Here is a 22,134-nt window from a genome sequence, read left to right as displayed (position 1 = left end):
GGGGAGGCATGGTGGAATTGATGATAGTAGGAGTATTGACTGGGGTTCCTCACGTCTTGGGGGGCTAGGAATCAGGGAACTTGTGGCTGGAAGTGGAGCCAGAGTATAACCCTCAAGACTTTGCAATATGTGATGTACTTCCTCTGGCTGGGATCTATTTCCGGAAGGTTCCACGACAGGCCCAATCAGTTCCATAGTGTTCAAACACATGAATCTGAGGATGGAAGATGCTTTACACTCAAACCAGATGACTAAACTCATTCTCCAAATTATCCATGTTCAGGTCCTGTTCCCGTGCTCCTTGAATGTGCCCTTGTGTTCCCTTCCTCTTCTGCCTATCAAGCTCCTGCTCACCCTTTGGTACCCAGCCCAAGTGGCTCCTGCTCACCCTTTGGTACCCCGCCCAAGTGGCTCCTGCTCACCCTTTGGTACCCAGCCCAAATGGCTCCTGCTCACCCTTTGATACCCAGCCCAAGTGGCTCCTGCTCATCCCTTGATACCCAGCCCAAGTGGCTCCTGGTCACCCTTTGGTACCCAGCCCAAGTGGCTCCTGGTCACCCTTTGATACCCAGCCCAAGTGGCTCCTGGTCACCCTTTGGTACCCAGCCCAAGTGGCTCCTGGTCACCCTTTGGTACCCAGCCCAAGTGGCTCCTGGTCACCCCTTGGTACCCAGCCCAAGTGGCTCCTGCTCACCCCTTGATACCCAGCCCAAGTGGCTCCTGCTCACCCTTTGGTACCCAGCCCAAGTGGCTCCTGCTCACCCTTTGATACTTAGCTCAAATGTCCTCTTCTTCCCATTTATGCTCATCTTCAAGTGACTAGTACAAATACAAATGACCTTTATTTTAGAGTCTTGTTCTTGCCAGGTTATGAAGGTTCACCTGTCCTTCTACCTGTGGTGAACTGTGACTATTGCAATCACAGGTACTAGTGGGTAGGACTCAAATATCTCTCTTTTAAAGACAGTGTAACTGACAACATAAGGGGTTATAGCTATTGGCCGTTGAGGACTTGATTTGTTAGGAATTGTCCCAGGAGGGGCTTTGATGCCCTCCCCCCCCACTGTGGTATGGTGATGTACTGGTGTCATTTCAGATTAGCCGGCAAGATCTTTTGTATGGGTGTTTCTTCCTGGCCTTGAACTCAATGACACCATGTTGCCTGTCAAAAATTTGCCATGGTGGGACTACTGACACCAGAGAAGTTAGACAATGTTATCAATTAGGCTTTTTGATCCCTTTGTCTTTGTATGTGTGAGTTTTCTGCCACTGCCACAAACTACCTGAGATGATCAACCTAAAAAAAAAAAAGAAAAGGTTTGGATCATGGTCTCAGATGCTTTGGTTTATGGTCACTAGGGTCCTGTTATGATGGGTCTGTAGTGCTGTAGCATAATCGTGGTGGGAATCCATGGAAGAGCAAGTTGCTCGTCTAATAGTGGCCACAAAGTAGACAGAAAGAAAAGAAAAGGCTGGCTGCTAGGATCCTTTCAAGAGCATTCTCTCAATGATATAACATCCTTCCATTAGGCCTCACCTTAGAAAAGTCCTGCCATTTCCCAACAGCAATATGGACTGATGGGCTGGCCTACAACACATGGAAGTTTGGGGTTCCTTTTCCAGACCATAGTATCCCCCCTCATTTATTTTCTCCAAAGGTTCCTTCTTTCCTTGGTAGCTTGGTGAATGGGCAAGTGTGGCCAGCAGATACTCCCCGGGAACATGGGAGTATTGCCTGCATGTAGGTTTGGCTGAGGACCACAGGCAGAACATTCACTCCATGGGGCCAGGCAAGCAGACAGTTTCAAATTCCAGTTTCCCTGTGGACGAAATGGCCAGGACCTGTCCAAGGCTTGTTTGCCCGAATGAGTGAGCCGCTGATGTTGGCTCAGCAAACAGAGTCCCAAGCCTGCTGACAGGTGCGTCCGAAGGTCGAAGGGTATTGTGATAAAAGAGAGCCTGAGTGATTTACAGCCACAGCCTGGACAGCAGAGCTGTGGAGAGCAGGAAGATGGAGGGACACAGGCAAGAAGCTCATGGGTGAGGGATCTGTGTTTCATTGAGACGGCGTGTTGGAGTCCACACAGAGGAGATTAAATAGCCCGTTGCCTGAATGCAAAAAGGCGGAAATAAATCAGCCTTTACTGCAAGCAGGGTGGCAGGGAGTTAATTAGGAAAAGGAAAAAAATATATTTTCAGTTACCAAGAAGCTGGGTGAGCATGCAGAGGAGGAACGGGGTCCCTTCCTCGTCCCATCAGAAGGCACAGATATCTGTGATGGATGGCCCTTGGGTGTGCCCCAGCTGGAGACGCAGAGGCTGCCGGCTTGCTGCCCACGGAGCTGAGTTAGGGTTTGCTTGTGCTCTGCCAGTATGAATTTGTAGGCTGGGAACCTGGAGTCTGGATTATCACGGCAAAGGGAAGGTTCTGTAGGGCATGCTCAGTTATAGCTCTGTACTGTACCAAGCAGGGCGATCGCCTTGAATCTCACAGGCTTTTTTTCCTGCTTCCCCACCAGGCAGGGCTTTCTGCTGGCTTCTTGTCCCTCCCCCTCAGGCTCCTTTCTACCCCAGTGTCATTGTTCAGAGGAGGCTCCACGCTGGAGTGCCTCTTTCTCCTCTTAGCTGACCAACTCTGGCATTCTTACAAAACCCAGCTTGATCTTCAACATTCAATCAATAATGTTTTAGTTGGTCCTGGAGGACCAGATCTGTCATCTCGGCTACTTGGGAGGCTGAGGCAAGAGGATAGACCTGCAGGGACAGCACAGGAAACTTAGAGAGAGCCACAGAAGTTAAGAAGACATGGAGGTGGGGGGTAGGAGGTGGGAGGTGGGGGGCAGGAGGTGGGGCTGGTGAGTGGACTCACTGAGTGGGTAAAGACACCTACTGTTAAGCCTGATGATCTGGGTTCAAGTCCCAGGACTTACATAATGACCTCCACCTCTCTCTCTCTCTCTCTCTCTCTCTCTCTCTCTCTCTCTCTCACACACACACACACACACACACACACTAACCTTCTTGTTACAGGGAAGGTAGCAAACTAGAGAGAGCCCTCATAGACAGGAGGGGACTTTTGCTGTGGCCCATGGGAGGTGACAGTAGCCTGGCCCGGAAATGACAACTATGATGAAGAGGTGACAGACTTGGCTGGACAGCTGCCCAGGCTGGCATGGCTCACTTTGCTATGTTTGCATCTCTGCTGCTAAAATTTCTTTCCCAGGAGAGGCATAAACATCATTTCTTCCTCCTAAGGTCCAAGGGACAATGCTACCAAAGTTTACCCTGCAATCAGTTCATTGGACTTATTCACAGAGCAATAAGAGAGGAATTATGGGAAAGAGCATGGCACATTGGGAGGTCTTTAACCAGCAAGGGTGATGACCCTCCATGGCTGTGTAAATGGAGTCCCCTCTCCTTATCTCTTCCCACTGATATCCTCTAGCCTTTCCCTGAGACCCCAAGGCCAAGCACAATTAGGGCAGAATTGCAAATGATTGCTTGGGAAAATGGCTGGATAGCAGGTGAGGGTCCTTCGGCCCTCTCTGTCCTCTCCTATGAGGGGACATCAATAGTCAACAAGCCCAGCTATGATGATACCCTTTTGTAAGTAGGCCCAGCAGAACTCCTAAAGATGGCAGTAGTGTGGTGAGTCCTATACCAATAGGCATTGCTTCTCTATTGAGTGCTAAGCCTCCCTGGGAGGCAGGGATGCCTTCCGAGAGTTGCAGGTAAATCTCAGGCTCAGTGGTAGAGCACCTGCGTAGAATCCCCCACTGAGGGCCTGGGGTGGTGGCTCAGTGGTAGAGCACCTGCCTAGAATCAACCCAGTGAGGGACTGGGGTGTGGCTCAGTGGTAGAGCTCCTGTCTAGAATTCCCCAGTGAGGGGCTGGGGTGTGGCTCAGTGGTAGAGCACCTGCCTAGACTCCCCCAGTGAGAGGCTGGAATGTGACTCAATGCTACAACATCTCCCTAGCATGTGCGAGACCTTGGGTTTTATTTAGACCTTTGCCATAAAAAATAAAAACAAGGGGTTGGAGAGATGGCTCAGCAGTTAGGCCCACTGGCTGCTCTTCCAGAGGTCTGGGATCAATTCCCAGCATCCACATGGCAACTCACAAACTGTCTTATAATTCCAGCTCTAGGGCCTCTGATACCCTCACCATGCAGGCAAAACACCAATGCACATAAAACAAAAATGAATAAATAAAAAAGTAAAACTAAATAAATAAAAAGCATGCTTTTCTGGATATGATGGCTTGCCTCTATAATCTCAGCACTTGTAGGGTCGAGCAAACAGGAGTAGCATGAATTCTGGGCTGGTTTGAGCCACCCGGGGAGACTGTTTCTCGGGGCAATAAAGGTGGAGAGTGATCAAGCAGTGATCTGTATGTACATCTGTGTGCACATATGTGCACACAGCATGCACACACATACAGACAAACACACACACATATACACACATGAAGGGTGGAGAGGGGGATAGAGAAATATATATATATATATATATATATATATATATATATATATATATATATATATAGAGAGAGAGAGAGAGAGAGAGAGAGAGAGAGAGGGGGGGGGGGGCCAGGAGGGGCGGAGAAGAAAACCCGAGATTGCTTCATTTCCTTGATGTGTGATGCATGGGTTTTGTTTTGGGGCTCCAGCTGGCAGCGATGGAATGGAACCTGAGGACACGGACTCTGTATTCCTCGGAAGTATTTCTGTGACGTACAGGCTCAGAGTCCACTTGCTGGACTTCAAGCTTCAACTGACCTCTCCACGCCTCTGTTTATGGCTCTGTGACGTGGGATTCAATTCCCCCTTTTCCCTTTCAGAACTCAGTGCAGCTAACAGGGCTTGGCAGACGTCGGCACAGATGTGGACCAAGCTCTGGCTTCGCAGCTGTCCTGTGTGGGTGGGTGTGGCTTGGAGGCCAGGCATGAGACCCCTTGGCCTTCCCTTGAGCTTGGCTGGCCAGAGGACAATGCCTAGCTTGGGACAACGCTAGGCCTCTCCCTGGCTGTCACGCAGAAGGATTTGATGCAGAATAATGCAGTCCCCGATCAAACCTGCAGCTGTAACTCAGGCCCCAGACGCTGCCAGGACCATAAATTTGGTTGGAAAGTGCAGCTCTAGCAGTTTGGGAACAAGAGCGGGGGGAGGCCAAGTGAATTACAGCTTCGGAGGCGGTGAGGCCCCCTGCCCCGCATTGTTAGCCCAGGCAGGGATTGATTGCTCACTGGCTCTAATGAAATTGAATTTTAATTTATATCCCAGCCCACAGTGGGGGGCCAGGGCTTCACCCCTGGAGGGGTGCTCTTCTGCCAGGAGTACTTGTAGTCAAGTCCTACAGTAGAGAGGAGTGGTCATCCTGGGGAGTACCAGGACCCTAAAATTCTTTTGTGCATTGTGTGTTGTATGTGTTCACATGCATGTGGGGACAGAGGTCAGTGTTGGATGTCTTCCTTAAGTGACCTTCATTTGATTATTTTAAAAATCTTGCTCTGTCTCTCTGTCTCTCTGCATATGTGTCTCTGTCTGTCTGTCTGTTTGTCTGTCTGTCTGTCTGTCTGTCTCTCTCTCTCTCTCTCTCGTGTGTGTGTGTGTGTGTGTGTGTGTGTGTGTGTGTGTGTATGGTGTGCATATGCCACAGTGAGTGTGTGGAAGTCAGCGGACATCCTGGACTGTTAGTCCTTGCTTTCCCGCTTGTTTGAGGCAGGGTCTTACCACTGTCTATGCCAAGCTAGCTGGCCTATGAGCTTCTGGGGACTCCCCTATCCCCACTGTCCGTCTCAGCACAGGGGCACTAGGATTATAGATGTATACACTCATGTGCACAGCTTTTAATCTGAGTTTTTGGGATTTGAACTCAGGTCCTTATGCCTGTGTGGCAAGCGCTTTACTCACTGAACCATCTCCTCAGGCCATCTCCACGTTATTTTTTGGACAGTCTCTCAGGAGCTCACTTTTGGCTAGGCCCTTTGACCAGGGAGTTCCCAGGGATCTCTGCCTCCCCACTACTAGGATAACAGGCACGTGCTGCCACATTTGTCTTCTCATGCAGGTGATGGGATCCTGACTCACGTCCTTATGCTTGCACGGCAAGTATTCTACCAAGTATACGCTAGATCCTCATTCTCTCTTTTGCATCTTTGAGATGGTCTTAGTACGTAGCCTCCAATGGTCTAGCATTTGCTATGTAGCACAGGCTAGCCCCACCTTTGCAATTCTTAGGCCTCAGCTGCCCGAGTGCTAGGATAACAGGTATACACTACCATGTGCAACTCTGCCCCCAAATTTCAAGGCCCTACCAGCCATGGGCTCTGGGCAGGTGCATTCCCCTCCCCCCAATTAGATCGTTCTTGTCTCCCCCAGCTGTGGAACTCTAGAAATTCAGCTGAGGGGTTGCCATGCTTCTCACTGTGGGAGCTATGCTTTCCAGGCACAAGGGGGAGATACTGTGCAATATAGAAATAGTAATGGTTCTTGGGGGCCCACTGGGGCCTACTGACCCCTTCACCTCTCCCACGTGTCTCCAAAGATGACACACTGGAGCTCCTGTCCAGCCAGGTGTAGTAGTATATGCCCGTAATCCCAGCTCTTGGTTGAGACAAGAGAGTCTCGGCTAGTTCAAGACCAGCCTGATACATAGCCAGTTGCAGGCCAGCCTGGGCTATGTAGTGGGGTATGTCATAACCAAACTAAGCCATATCATGCCAAACTAAACCCTTGCTAACCCCTGTGATGGTTAGCACGGTCTTTCCGAGGTCACGCTATGCTTTGGGTGCCGTTTCCCATGGGCGTCTGTGTGGCTCCACCTTCTCTCAGCATGCACCGTGAGTGACCAGAGTCCATCAGCCTGCCTGGGTCCCCGTGATTCAGTTCTAAAGCCCAGCTGCAGCCTTTGGCTGGGGGGAGTCACATCTCTGGGCCTTAGCTTCCTCTTTGGTGAGTTAGAAAGGACGCATGCAACTGTGTATCAGGGCATCTTAAGGACCGGAGGGGTGGTCAAGTGGGATTCTAAGCCCTGGTCCCAAGGAGGCAAAAATGACAGTGCCTTAGTTCTTTATAGGGACTTTCCGTTCTATGTGGCCCTCACCGTGCAGTGGTCCCAGAGCCCATTCCACTGCCAAGGAAAGATAAGGTTTCTCTTTTTCTTTTTAAATGTATTTTACTCACTTATACAATATTCTGCCTGCATGCCAGAAGAGGGCACCATGTGGTTGCTGGAAATTGAACTCAGGACCTTTGGGAGAACAGCCAGTGCTCTCAACCTCTGAGCCATCTCTCCAGCTCTTGTCTTTTCTTTTGGACAGGGCTTCGCCATGCAGCCCCTGGTTAGCTTTGAACCAGGCTGGCCTTGAACTTGCAGAGATCCACTTGCCTCTACTTCCCCAGTGCTGGGGCTAAAGGCATGGACCACTGTCCCCGGCAGACAATGGTTTCTCTAGAGCCTGGTGAGGAGAGGGTCTGACAGGTCCACAGACATTCGGGCATCAGGGGTCCTGGTTAGAGGATGGGGCAGAAAGAAGCCTAGAAGGTGAGGCAGGGAAGAGAGTGAAAGCGCCCTGGCCTTACCCTGGCCTGCATGGGGAGCCATGTTAAGACTTGTATTTTGTTGTCCCCTGCTGGTAGATCTATGGGAATCCCTATAGGTTCATCGTGTGCCATCCTCCACAAGTGGCCTTCTCTAAGAGAAAAGCTGGCCTTTGGGCCCATGAACCCTTTGCTATGACCCACTCTGCTTCCTGTGGCATAAACAAAATGTCCATGGGTTATCAGGTCTAAGTGAAGCCATGGTTCTGGGGCATTCTGGGCTAGTTCTACCCAGAGTGTTATGTGTGTGTATGTGTGTGTGTGTGTAGCACCTGCCTCCACCTGCCAGCTGGTCTGGTTAGGCCAGTTCTCAACCTGTGGGTCATGACCCCTTTGAGGGGGTTGATGACTTTTCCACAGGTGTTGCCTAAGACCATTGAAAAACACAGATACTTACATTATGATTCATAACCAGCAAAATCACAGTCATGAAGTAGCAAGGAAGATAACCTTATGGCTTAGGGTCACCACAACATGAGGCATTCTACTAAAGGAAGGTTGAGAACCACTGGGCCAGGCCATAGCTGATAAGCAAGGAGTAAATCCGTAGGTTCTAGATGGAAAATGTTTTCTGCGGGTGGGATCGGTCAGATGCAACCATGGATTAAATGTAGCATCTTCTCATGGAAGAAATAACTGAACACACAATCCCAGACTGTGCTGAAAACATCTTCAGAAAACACTAGGGCCCTCACTGGGGGATTCTAGGCAGGGGCTCTCCCACTGAGCCACACTCCAGCCCCTCACTGGGGGATTCTAGGCAGGGGCTCTACCGCTGAGTCACACCCCAGCCCCTCACTGGGGGATTCTAGGCAGGGGCTCTCCCACTGAGCCATATCCACAGCTCCTCACTGGGGGATTCTAGGCAGGTGCTCTACCACTGAGCCACACCCGAGCCCCTCACTGGAGGATTCTAGGCAGGAACTCTACCACTGAATCACTCCAGATCACCTTTTGTTTTGACAGATGAAGAGACCCAGGCCCAGGTAGAAAGAAGCATTTGTCTGAGGCTACACAGCTAACTAATTGGACATAGGGTTAGAGCAAGTTCCAGGCTTGGGTGAATCTGTGGTTACTTTGAAGTGAAGGGCACATGAGAATGGGAGGGAGGGATGTTGCCCCTGGGATTTCAGAGAGAGAGAGAGAGAGAGAGAGAGAGAGAGAGAGAGAGAGAGAGAGAGAATATATTGGGGTCTTGTAATCCAGGAACTTCCAGTTCCACCTGAAGTATGTTTAGTGTGCATCTGGCTCCTTGGTATATAGGAAAAGATGTCCTATGTTCCAGGTGGCCCAGTCAGCACAGGAGTGCATCTCAGGGGCAGCACATGTAGGTTTCAGAGCCAGACACTTGACTGGGGCAAAGCGCTCCCTTCGGCATCCTCCACCACACTTCATCTTTACGTATAACTTCTTTTGGTATGTAGCATCTATGCCTTCATGTGTGTGTGCGTGTGCATGTGTGTAGGTCAGAGCCCAACTTTTGGTGCTACTGTTCAGGAGCTGATTTTTTAAAAGAAAGATCTATTTTTTTTTATGTGGTTGCTGGGAATTGAGCCCAGGTCCTTTGGAAGATAAGGCAGTGCTCTTAACCACTGAGCCATCTCTCCAGCCCAGAGAGATCTATTTTTAAGGTCTTTACATTTATTTATTTTGTATGTGTGCCTATGTGTGTGGACACACATGACACAGCATGCCTAAGGAGGTCAGAGAACTTTGTGAAATCAGTTTTTTCCTTCCCCCTTTACATGAGATCTGAGGCTCTAACTCAGATCATCAGACGAGTGTGATAAGAGCCTTTATCTGCTGATCCACCATCTCTTAAAAGATCTACTTATTTTTATTTTTATTTTATATGTATGGGTATATACTGTGTGCAGTGCCCACAGAGGCCAGAAGAGGGCGCCAGAGTCCCCAGAATTGGAGTTACAAATGGCTGTGTGCCACCATGCTTGACTTCTTCGATGGATTGTACAGGGCTCAGGTCCCACGCTTGCGCAGCAAGTACTTTATGGAAGGGACTATCTGCCCAGCTGTCACCTCATTTCTTTGCTAATTCCAATAATTGGATTATAAAAGGAAACTTTGTAAGCCAAGTGTGGTGGCCCACACCTGTAACCCTTACACTCAGGAGGTAGAAGCCAGAAGATCTAGGATGCCTGGATTACGTGCAGAGAAGCTGTTCTTCCAAAGAGAAAGGAGGGGAGTTGGGAAGAGAGAGAGGGGTATGCATCACCATAATTTATGAACTTATGGGAAGCCTGCATTTCTTGCTAATGATAGGTGATAACAGAAAATCAAGATCGTCAATATATTTCAGTTTCATAGTTTCTATCACACACATGCCATCTATAGGATAATATAATGTCTTTACCCCCTAAGCTGCCTCATGCATTGCATATTGGGAGCTCCCTGGACCCTGCCTGTGATGGTACTGAGATTGTAGGCTGTGGTTACAGGGTGCACATCTCCAGCCAGAGCAGAGCCCTTCGAGTGAGTTGACCATTAAATACTGGGAAGGGGAAGAGGCTCTCTAAGGCTCGATGGAGACGATGAGTCAGGATAGACAGGGGGTCATGAGGTGAAGCATCACACAGCAGGTGCAGGGACAGGAGGAATGAGCATCCAACATTCACTCTTCCAGCAGTCCTTGGAAGGGCTAAGTGTCCTCTGTAGGTTAATGTCACGTCTACCTGTTTGTCTATCTGTCTATCTATCATCTATCTTTTATCTGTGTATTTATACAGCCATCATCTTTATTCTATAATCCATCAACCATTTCTATTATACATCTAATTTATCTATCATCTATCAACCAATCATCTATCTATCTTTTATCTATCATCTATGTATCTATATCTCTTTACCTATCATATCTATTTTTTAATATATCGATTACTTCTATTATCTAGCTAATCTACCTATGTATCTTCTGAATTTATCATTTATCAATATATTTCTCAATCATCTATCTATCTTCTGTCTGTCTCTATCATCATGTTTCCTCTCTCAGTTATCTATCTATCTATCTATCTATCTATCTATCTATCTATCACCTAATTTGTTTTTTTTGGCAGGGTCTTGCTATATAGTCTCAGGAACTCCTGATAGTCTTACCTCGGCCTACCGCACACTCAGATAATAGACGTGCACCACGCTACCTGGCTGTGCTGTCTCTGCGTGAATCAGTTCAAGCACGCAGAACACTGCAGCGGCTAGAGTCAACCTGCTGTGGTCCTGGCTTCCAGCTCCATGGAATTCTAATACTTTCTACACAGATTCTTCTTTGATATGTATATGTGCATGTGTGAATTGCAAGTATGTGTGTGTGTGTGTGTGTTTGCATGTGTGTGTGCACATGAACATTGTGTGCGTGTGTGTGTATGCAAGTAGAGACCTGAGGAGGATTGACATTGAAATCTGTGACAACTCTATTTACTCTCAGTTGAACCCAGAGCTTGCTGATTGAATAGCTGCTCGCCAGCTTACTCAGGGCCTTGCCCTGTCTCCACCTCTGGAGACCTGGGACTACATCATGTAGGTTCTGGGGTTTGGAAACTCTGGTCCTCATGGTTTGAAGCATGTGCCTCATCTACGGTGCCAAGTCCCCAGACCCTTTGCTCATGTTTTTATAAAGAAGTGGATTGTGACAAGTGTTATGGAGGTGGCCCTCCCTATGTGTCCCATCCCAGCGCCTTCCCTTTTCTTGTCCTCAGCTGGGAACCTAGTGGCCCACTGGGACTACATATGGGGTGCAGTCAGTCAGAGTAGCCAGGGACCCCAGAGTCCATCTTGTGGGACCACTCATGGCCTATTGGTAGTTTCTCCTCCACTCAGACACCCCTGAGCTGCAGTCGAGGGTGAGCAGTACCTTAGGGTTTCTGTTGCTGTGACAAGATGTCAGTCATGGCTGTGGCAACTCTTACAAAGGAAGACATTTCATTGGGGCTGGCTTACAGTGTCAGGCGTTCGGTCTGTTATCATGGCGAGAAGCGTGGTGACGCGTAGGCAGACATGGTGCTGGAGAAGGAGCTGAGAGTTCTACATCCGGACCCACAGGCAGCAGGAAGAGAGAGAGGCCATGGGCCTGGCTTAAGCTCCTGAGACCTCAAAGCTCTCTCCCGGTGACACATCTCCTCCAACAAGGCCTACTCAAACGAGGCCACGCCTACTCAAACAAGGCCACACCTCCTAATCCTTTCAAATACTGCCACTCCCTATGAGGCTATGGGGGCCATTGTCATCCAAACCACTACAGTAGGATGTTGAGGAATGGCTTTTAGGGACTTGGACTTTGGGGTAGGGTGGGAGGGGTGGGAAGGCTCTGCTCAGGCAAGCCATGCACAAGAGGGGTGACCAGGTCATGCCGCATCTCTGTGGAGGTTCCCCTGTGTCCTTGCTTCCTGACTTCCACCTCTCTGCCTGAAAGGCAGACCAGTGGGTCTGAGGGGGATGGACAGTCATTGAAGGTTGGGTCTACTCCTTCTGGGGGGGACAGCTGGCTAGCACATCAGGGAGGTGATGAGGCCAATGGAGGAGAGTTAGAACATCCAGGCATTCATGTTGGGACTGTGCCCATATGTGCCTTTCACAGATCTGAGCCCCCCTCCCACCCCCCCCAGCACTTAACATGAGCTGACATGTGTGCTCATGAGTACTCACAGCCACATATAGAGTAGAACACACATATGTGCGCACACACACACATCTATATACTTAAACGTGCATATACACATGCAGGTGCTGGAACACTCACGTAAACATGTGCACTTTAACATTCTCACAGACCTGAATAAATAAGCATGTATACACACCTAGGTACACAGGTACACAGAGGGCATGGTGAAGCCATTCCCACCACTAGAGGGCGCTAGAAGACACACACACACACACTCTCTCTCTCTCTCTCTCTCTCTCTCTCTCTCTCTCTCTCTCTCTCTCTCTCTCTCTCTCTCTCTCTGTCTCTCTGCGCCAAAAGAAAGCAGAAGAAAAGAGAGCCATTGGAAAAAGCCTCCCGGATGGTAATTCCAGTGAAGACAGCTGTAAATCCCCTAGGCTGTTGACGATAATGAAGTATGAAGGACCGAGGCCAGATTGACATACATAGGAAGCAAACGGTGCTTCCGAGATCAGTCAGCCATTTGAGGTTCTTCCTGGACACCTGGCCCCCAACTCAGCCCCCATCTTCAGGTCTGGGGCATTAGGTGTACACCTCCTCCCTAGTTTCAGTTTTTGCTTTCCATCTGCTCTGGGGCGGGGTGGATTTCACAAACACCTTCCCCTGAGCGGTATCTGCTCATTAACCTCAGCCCCCGATACAGCAGAGCCAAGTTTTGAAAAGTTCAGTGCTGGGTGGGTGTGCTGGCTCCAGTCCCTCTCTCTGCTGGGCTGGGAATTCGGGCTGGTGTTCCCTCCCTTTGGGTGTTCTCCTCCCTTTGGGTGTCCAGGGACAGGCAAGTGCAGCTGAGGGATCTGGCATCCTTAGCGGGAACCAGGGATAAGCCCAGCTGTTCACACCACAGCACCCTTCACCTCCCGTCCATGGATGATGCACATTTGCTCTAGGGTCAGGATGACATGAACTTTCAGAGGTGAGTTCTGAGCTGGGTATCCAAGGCTCCAGATTTTTACTTGTGTATGCTGCTGGGAATCAAACGCAAGGACTCATGCATAAAAAGCAAGCAATCTAACCACTGAGCCGCACCCCCCAGCTCCTCAAGGTCCTTTCAAAATTTTTATTTACCTACTTACTTATTTATTAGATACGGTCTCAGATAGACCAGGATGTGCCCTTAAACTTCTGATCCTCCTGCCTCCACCCACTGAGTGCCAGAACTTCAGGCTAGGCAAGCACTCTACCCACTGAGCTACACCCCCCAACTCCAGGGGCTCCAGTTTTGATTGTGTGATGGGCAGTCCTGACCACACTTAGGTTGCTGAACAGCTCACTCTTAGCCACGCCCAGGGTCAGGGTCACTTTTGTAAGATACCAGAAAGGATCCTGGACCCCGGGCCCTGTGAGCCTTTGCCAGCCTGGAGTCTACAGGGTGCTAGAAACACTATGGCTCTAGAAGGTGGTTTGGAATGTTCCCAAGCATTGGACATTAGCCTTCCTCTCTGGGTGGTGGAGGCATGATTGGGCTGACCTTGGGTGTGCTGACCCTGCAACCCTGGCCTTGCAGTATTGGGTCACTTGATGCTTCTTCCTACATGCTCTGAGCTAGATTGTGTTTGAGGGATGAGGGATAGAGATTCAGGAGGGGACTCCCCTGGAGTGGGGACAATGGAGCCATGTCTAACCGGAAGCCCCCAGCCACAGGCAGAGGCAGCAGCGACACGCTGAGGATAAAAGGCTCAGTGAGATGACCCAGAAGGTAAAGTTGCTGGTTATCAGACATGACAACCTGGGTTTGATCCCTGAGAGCGACACGGCGGAAGGAGAGAAGTGACTCCAGAAATCTGTCTTCTGGTCTCCACACGTGTGCCATGGCACACACACATGTACACAAAGTGTTAAAATAAATAAGTAATGTGACATTTGACTTGGCCTTCACGGCTCCAATTTCCCAGAGGCTCATTACCCCAAATGGGGTTAGTAGGGTTGGGAGATGGTACCTACATGACAAGCGTGAGGACCCGAGTTCAATCCCCAGAACCCACATAAACAAGCCAGGGATGGTACGTGGGTTTGCCACCCCAGCAGTCCTTGGGGTCGGCAAATACTCTTCCACTGTGTTTTGTGATTCCTCCTCTCTCTTCCCTTTCCTTCTCCTCTTCCTCCTCCCCTTCCTCCTCCTCCTCCAGATGTAAACCTATAGGTGAGTATAGTTTTCCAGCCTAGCCCTGCCCCCAATTACATCACCATCCGTGGGGAGGGAGAAAGAAGCTCAGAATGGAATGTTGCAGAAAAACAAATTCCCACACTGGGGGTCGGGTGCGGGATGGTGCTTCCAGTCACCCAGCTAGCATGGAAACTAACTTTCTTTTTTGTGTGTGGAAACTTTCAATATGGTTTTGAACCAGGCATCCAGTGGCTTCAAAGGAGCCTAGTGTGTGGGGTGGGGTGGGGTGAGGAGGTGGGGGTGGGGTGCTGACATCTACTCTCTCACTCATGACTTTGATGTCCAAACAACATAGAGAGCACCCTGTTCTCTCTCCTCCTGCCTCCTACACCCCCCTTTCCTGTGCAGCTTTGGGCTCTGCCCACATGTGAGTGTTCCTTCCAGAGAGGCCCTGGCTAGCCTGTGGTAGTCCTGTGTGTGGGAGGGTTTGGCAAGCCTGTGGTGGCCCTAAGTGATGGAGGACAAGGGCCTGGGGACTTGAAGCTGTGTTGAGGTCAATGTGGAGAGTGTGGGGGCATTGAAGGAGCCTCCTTTCACTCCCTCCCCGCCTTGTCACTCTGGGCCTGTGACCCCCCCACCGCCCTCCTGCCCCCCTCCCCGCCATTACATGGTGGACCTTGACCATCCGTGGAGGGAGGGAACACCTAGACACTCATTCTCTTCCTAGTCACTCTGCACCCCTACCCCAAACTCTATGCAAGTGCATTTCGTTTTTCAGCCCAGCCAGCCCCAGGCTTGTGAAGTTAAACAAACAAATAGAAATAAGTCAGTAGACCTTTTATCCGAGACTCCTTTCCGGTCACGTCTGTCCCCTTGGCGAGACTTCTAAGTGGAAGTGCGACGGCCTCTGCTAGGAGGAAATTTACCATCACTTCAGGCTTTATCGAGGTGGGAGCGTTAGCCCTGCAGCACCTCGGCTCCTCACCAGGCGCTTTATCTCGGCTTAAATGGCTGCAGCTGGACCTCAGCAGACCCAGAGCAGTTAGCTTGTTTTCAGGGGCTGTTCTGGAAAAAGAAGGCTCCATGTTTGCTGGCCTTGCCAGGACTGCTGATTGGGAAGGTGCCTGGCTCCTTGGCGGATTGGGGATGGGTCGGGAGGCAGGCAGGAGAAAACCAGCGTCCTCCAGGTCCCCGGCTATCCACTCCCGACTCCCTAGTATTACATTTTGGGTATCTTTTGAAAATGGCGGTAACCGAGGCACTGTTTTTTTTTTTTTTTTTTTTTTTTTTTTTTTTTTTAAACAAAGATGGGGCAAATCGTGTCTTGATTATGTGACAAGACCAATGGAGCTCCAATCTGTGATATTTGCCATAATAAACCCATGGAAGTGTGCTGCTTTCAACCCGGGTCAGAGAAGCTCCTGAGTGCATCGGGCAGTGCTTGCTGCAGAGAAGGGCGACTGGCCGGAGCGCTGATAAGTGACCACGAGTGCCCAGCTGTAGATAGAACATCTCTATCCACCCTCCCACCCCCAAGTGTGTGTGGGGAGATTGCAAAAGTCTGAGGATGGGGAGGGGAGCTGTAAAATGCTGCTCTCTGGACACCGACAGGGCACTAAGCTCATGAGTTCATAGCCTGTAAACCATCTCGCAGGGCTTACGGGAGTGGGCGTGGCTCCCGAGGCCCCACCTCTAGCTGAGAAACTAGACAGAGTCCCTTCAGAGCATGCGTGCCTGTGGGAAACCTCAGCCCATTCCCATCGAGTTTGTCGGAAGGAACCCCAGCTTGTGAGACAGGGTGGGATTAGAACCCCTGCAAAGGATTTGATCAACAACAAAGAACTGGAGAAAATTTAATGCAAGAAAAAGAATGGCAGGAGAGGAGTCCGGTCTCCCCGGGCCCAGCCTGGCCGGGATGCATGCTTTGTGCTTCCTCTAGGGCCCCGCAGGTATTCTGGCGGTTGGAGGCCTGCACCTTGCAGGTAGTCACCTGTCCCTGTCCCGTGCATTTACACTCTACTGCTGCTCTGGTCTCGGAGGGTCTGCTGGCCTCGGGCCGCAGGCTCTGTTCACATCCGCGGGTGGCTTCTGGGGACCTTATTTGCCAGGGCCTCAGGAACCCCGTGTCTCTGTCCATGGGCTCAGACTCCGACGTGCTCACAGCTGGTCCTCGTCCACCCAGATGGTCTTCCGCTGTTCCTCCACGATTTTGTCTTTGAGGACACGCAACAGCTCCTCCACGCTGCCCCACATCTCAGCCTCCACCGTGGCGTAGAGGCAGGGCAGCGCTTCCAGCTCCTTCTCCTTGAGCCTGCACCCACGTAGGAATTCCTCCTCCGTCTCTGGCCGTGGTAGCAGCTTCCTGTGGCGGGGTGGGCAGGGTGAGACTGTGGGTCTTGACGCCCACAGTGTGAGACAGAAGCCTGGGTTGCACAGTTCCCTGTCTGGGCCACTGGACCACACGTGCCCCATCCCCGCTGCCCCCACCAGGTGCTGGGGATATAGCAGTGAGCATACGTAACACTATTGAGAGTTTGAGACCAGCTTGGGCTAACATGTGAGCTCAAGGCTAGGCTGGGCTACGTGGTGAGCACCTGTTTCATTGCAGAATCAGGTCATTGTCCCAAATGGAAACTCTGTCCCCATCAAACACAAACTCCACCCCCCACCTCCTCAGATCCGGGCTCCCACCATTCTGGTTTCTGTCTCTGGGAGTCTGATCCTGTAGGGGATTTTGTGTAAGTGGAACCATATGGTGTCTGCCCTCCTGGCCGACTTCACAGCATCCTATCCTTGAGAGTCACCCATACTGTGGCAGGTGTTAGAAGATGCCCCCTTTTTAAGGTTGAATACCATTCTACCAGGTTGACCTCGAACTCGCAATCCCCCCGACTGGCTGGGATGTCAGGCCTGTGCCACCACATCTGGCCACTCCCCCCCCCCCCTTAGAAGTTCTTTTTCTCAGTGACAGGAACTTGAAAGATCCTCTCCCAACAGCCACAGTCATCCCATTGCTTCATACAAATGCGTGCCAGCATTTGCCCTGCTGAGCTCAGGGTCAGTGTCGAAGGTCCCGGCATCCAGGATGTTTGGAAGGGCTGAGCAGAAGGTGGTGTGTGGGACAGGCATGGGGGGGGGGCTTACGGGGTGTCGTGGTTACGGGGTGTCCTTACCTGAACCGTTTGATGTTCTTCTCGCTCACCCGGATGAGCAGCACGATCGGGTACACCTTGCACTTGATCAGGTCGCGAACACAGCTGATCCCGGCCTCCAGCAGGCAGTGTTTATTCTGCAAAAGTAGAGCAGACGCTGTCAGCAGTGGCACCCACATTCCTCGCCCTTGTGGGCACCAGGCCAAGCCTAGCTGCCAGGCTGTATTAGGGAACCCCGAAAGTTGCCCTTGGTGAGGTTGGAGCCCCACACCTGTGAATACTGTTCAACCCTGCTGAGCACAGTGACACGGGCTGTCTAGGCCCTGCCTGAGAGGGGCTTGCAATGGACACTCGCCTCCCCGCCTTCTAGGGGGTTCCTGGTAATAAGGCTAGTAGAACAGGAAATGCCAGGAAGGGCGGCAGGCTGAAGGGCCCTCAGGGCCACCTGCTTAAGTAGGAGCTTGCTATGTGCAGAAAAGGATGATTCCCACTTGGCTGGAGGCATAGCTTAAAAAAAAAAAAAAATCAAACTTTACATCAAAGAGAAAAAAAATGAACAACTGCCATTCCAGCCCTGGGGGAGGCTGTACTGGGAAGATGGAGAATTAATTTCAGGTCAGCCTGGGCTACCTGATGAGACCCTGTCTAAAAGGCCAAGCCAAACCAAACAAGAAAACAAACACAGAGAGCTGGGCATGTCTGTAATTCCAGCATGTGGAGGCTGAGGAAGGGGCTTCATGAGTTGGAAAGTCCGGACTACCTAGAAAGACTTAGTGTCAAAATTAAAAAGAAAGAAGAGAAAGAAAACAGAATTAAAAAAAAAAAAAAAAGCAGGCTCACAGGATCACCTGTGATCCTAGCACTCAGGAGGCAGAGGCAGGAAGATAGCGATTGGAGGGCAGCCTGGGCAACATAGTCAGTTCCAGGCCAGCCTAGGGTACATAGTGAGAGCACATCTTTAAAAAAAAAAAAAAAAAATCAAACAAAGGCTGGAGAGGGCACTTGCTGCTCTTGCATGGACCTGGGTTCAGATCCCATCATCCATGTGACAGCTTACAACCACTTGGAACTCTAGTTCCAGGGGGTGTGATGCCCTCTTCTGACCTCTGTGGGCACTGCAGTCATGTACACACACACACACACACCCCAAATGTCTTTTTAAAAAAACCCCAGCCCCCCAAAAAAGTGTGACACACACACACACACACCAAATATCTTTTTAAAAAAACCCAGACCCCCCCAAAAAAGTGTGGCAGTACATGATTGTAATCCTGTCGCTCAGGAAGGAGGAGACCCCAGTTAGTTTTCAGGCCAGTCTGACCTACACAGTGTGACCCTTTTGAAAAACCAGAAAAAGAGGGAGAGGAAGAAGAGAGAAGAGGAGAGAGGAGGGGGGAAGGGAAGGGGGAGGAAGGAAAGGAAAGGAGAGAGGGGAGGTGGGAGGGGAGGGGAGGGGAGGAGAGGAGAGGAGGGAATATGAGAATGAATTGCCACCCTTTGAATTTTTTGTCTGCACACACTGAGGACCTGGCACCCAGGCTGCAGGTAGACACAGCACACCCCTGGGGTTGGGGGCTTTCTTCCTCTCACTGTTTGTTCCCTGCCTCCTGTTAACCCAGGCTGTAGGGGTACTGCCTTGTCCCCTGCCATCTTGTCTGTCCGTGACTAGACCCATTCATTTTCTCTTCACCATGAACCGACCTCCCTAATAGGGACGTATTTCCTTTTTTCTTTTCTTTTCTTTCTTTCTTTCTTTTCTTTTTTTTTTTTTTAAATAAGGTCTCAGGTAGCCCACTGTGACTTCTAATTACCTATATATTTGGCTAAGGTGATGGAAGGCAAGAGAACTCAGCTGTAGTGCTAAGCACAGGGGCAGGCCTCATGGTTTCTTTTGAGACAGGCTTGTTCTCTTGGCCTGGGGCTCTTTGGTTTGTTTAAGTGCTGGTCAGTGAGCCTCAGGAACCTTCCTGTCTTAGTTAGGGTGACTACTGCTGTGATGAAACATCATGGCCAAAGCAACTTGGGGAGGAAAGGGTTTCCACATCTGTTTATTATGAAAGGAAGTCAGGACAGGAACTCAAGCAGGGCAGGAACCTGGAGGCAGGAACCTGACACAGGCCACAGAGGGGAGGAGTGCTGCTTACTGGTTTGCTCCTCATGGCTTGCTCAGCCTGCTTTCTTATAGAACCCAGAACCATCTGCCGTGGGGATGGCACTGCCCACAATGGGCTTGGCCCTCCTCCATCAGTCACTAGTTAAGAAAATGCCTCACAGCTGGATATAATGGAGGCATTTCCTCAACTGAGGTTCCCTCCTCTCAGATACAACTCTAGCTTGTGTCAAGTTGACATAAAATTAGCCAGCACACCCACCGCCCCCCGGCTCCCGCGCCATTCCCAGTGTTGAGTTTACAGTATTTGCCACTATGCATGGGTCTTATTAAATTCAGCCCCTCATTCTTACATAGTTGCAATCAACCAACTCCACTATCAACTTAGTGGCTGTCCTCTGAGCTTGACACACATATGTACATACATACACATGCACTTTCTCACACATGGGCCCACACACAAACGTGCTGGTTTCTGACTCATACACTTAAAAAAGAGACAATCTAACAAATGTATGCAGGCTAGCCAAAAAGGTTTGGCCCTGCCTTCATCTGTGTATGTCAGTGATGCGTGGGGGAAGGTGTATCTGAGGCCATCCAGATGTGCTGTAAGCCAGGTGCTGTCCCATGCCCTGCCACAGCCCTCAAGTCTCAGAGCAAGAAAGAGCTCCATGCTTTATCACCTTGTCCCGTTAGGGCCATTCAGAGGACTCTGACCTTCACACTGTGACGTTCTTGAGTGGCTGCCTGTGAGTCTTCTATTGCTTTCCTTTCTCATGCTTGAGTGGATGTGACGCCTGACACCCACCCCGAGCTATTTATTTATTTAGTCAACTTGGCACACACTAATCTGAGGAGTTGCCTTCACCATATTGCTTGCCGGCAAATTGTGGGCATCTCTCTTGATTAGCAGTTGATGTGGAAGAGCCCAACCCACCGTGGGTGGTGCCACCCCCTAGGCAGGCGGTCCTGGGTTGTATACGAAAGCACGTCGTTGAGCAAGCCCAAGAAGCTCAAGGCAGTAAGCAGCGTTCCTTCACAGCTTCTGCTTCACTTCCTGTCGCTAGGCTCCTGCCTGGAGTTCCTGCTCTGACTTCCTTCAGTGATGGAGTGTGACCTGAGAGCTGTAAGATGAAATTAGCCCTTTCCTCCATCCCCAAGTTGCTTTTGTTTCATGGTCTTTATTGCAGCACCTGAAAGCAAATTAGGATGTGCTCTTGTCTCACCCTGGTTCTCTCTCTCTCTGTCTCTCTGTCTCTGTGTCTCTGTCTCTCTCTCTCTCTCTGTCTCTCTCTCTGTCTCTCTCTCTCTCTCTCTCTCTCTCTCTCTCTCTCTCACACACACACACACACACACACACATACACACTTAGCTGACATGGGTCCCAACATACACGCCTACATCAGAGATCTGGGACAAAGATGGAGGAAGAGAGTGGTCTGGGGCCTGAATAGAGAGAGAAGATGGACATGGCTGTGGCCACCCACCCCTGCCCATGACCCAGAGCTTCACGGAGATGGTTGGATGGGGTCTCGGTCTGGCTGGTACCCAATGCCCCTTACCTTGGCCGCCACAGCCTCAATGTTGGCAGGGACGATGCATTCGAAGGTGTTGGGGTTCTTTTCCCGGGAGTAGATGATGGTCTCTGTCCTCTGCTTTCGGAGGAACTCGTCTCTTGTGACAATATCTGCAGAGATGGGAGTTAGTGCCAAGAGTGGCAAGTGCCATTTGTGGTGGGTCATACCTGTCCCCTCCTGGGTGCCACAGAGTTTGATATCTATCCATCTGGTGCACTCTCATTATGGTTACATGGAACCTCGGGTGGGATCAATGCCGTGGCTTATGCTCTTTGTGCCAGACTATGCAGCAGAGGCTTAGTGGACATTTGTGCTCTGGCTTTTCAGCTGTGAGTGCCACTGGACAAAGTAGCTCAAGTGTTGTGGATCGACACTGTGTATGGTCCAATAAAGGAACTCACCCATGGAGCCAGCCCTACATACCTATCCACTCATTTGTCTATTCATCATCCATCATCCACCATCCATCATCAACCCAGCCACACATCTACCATCAAGCCACCCTAAAGTAGATGGACTTGCCACCTGACTGTCCATCTGACTGACTGTATGCCATACTGTGTTCTTCACCCATGAGAGAGTAGAACCCAGCTTTTCTGCCACCTTGTCTGTTGCCACCTTGGAAACCTGGGGTGGACTTCACTGTCACCATGAACTTCCCATCTAGCCAGCCACCTTGGCCCTGCTGGGCACCCCACCCCCTGCCAAGCTTCCCCATGAAGTGGTTTGACTTCTAAGAGGATAAACATCCTGCTCTCTCATTAGCCTGTTCCCCATCCCACACTTGGGATCAACACAAAATCATGTTTATCTCTTCTACACTACCCATCTGTCAACTATCCATCAACCCACCCATCCATTATCCAATTATTCTCCATCCATCCATCCATCCATTCATCCATATACATACCCATCCG

At 50.4% G+C, this 22,134-nt stretch overlaps 1 protein-coding gene across 1 annotated transcript in view; it reads right to left on the bottom strand.

Moving 5' to 3' along the window:
* Positions 1 to 16,225: 16,225 nt before the first annotated feature.
* The window catches only part of Card11 (caspase recruitment domain family member 11), a 131,557-nt gene continuing 125,648 nt past the window's right edge, over positions 16,226 to 22,134 (bottom strand). The window contains exons 22-24 of the mRNA XM_051161156.1: positions 21,203 to 21,327; positions 17,552 to 17,667; positions 16,226 to 16,740 (exon numbers count right to left, since the gene is read on the bottom strand). Coding sequence (XP_051017113.1) covers positions 16,536 to 16,740; positions 17,552 to 17,667; positions 21,203 to 21,327 — 446 coding nt within the window. The 3' untranslated portion in view covers positions 16,226 to 16,535. The remainder of the gene's footprint in view (positions 16,741 to 17,551; positions 17,668 to 21,202; positions 21,328 to 22,134) is intronic.

This window comes from Acomys russatus, chromosome 19, assembly GCF_903995435.1.
Source record: "Acomys russatus chromosome 19, mAcoRus1.1, whole genome shotgun sequence".
In the NCBI taxonomy this organism is placed as follows: Eukaryota; Metazoa; Chordata; class Mammalia; order Rodentia; family Muridae; genus Acomys; species Acomys russatus.
This window is presented reverse-complemented; position numbering and strand designations above follow the sequence as displayed.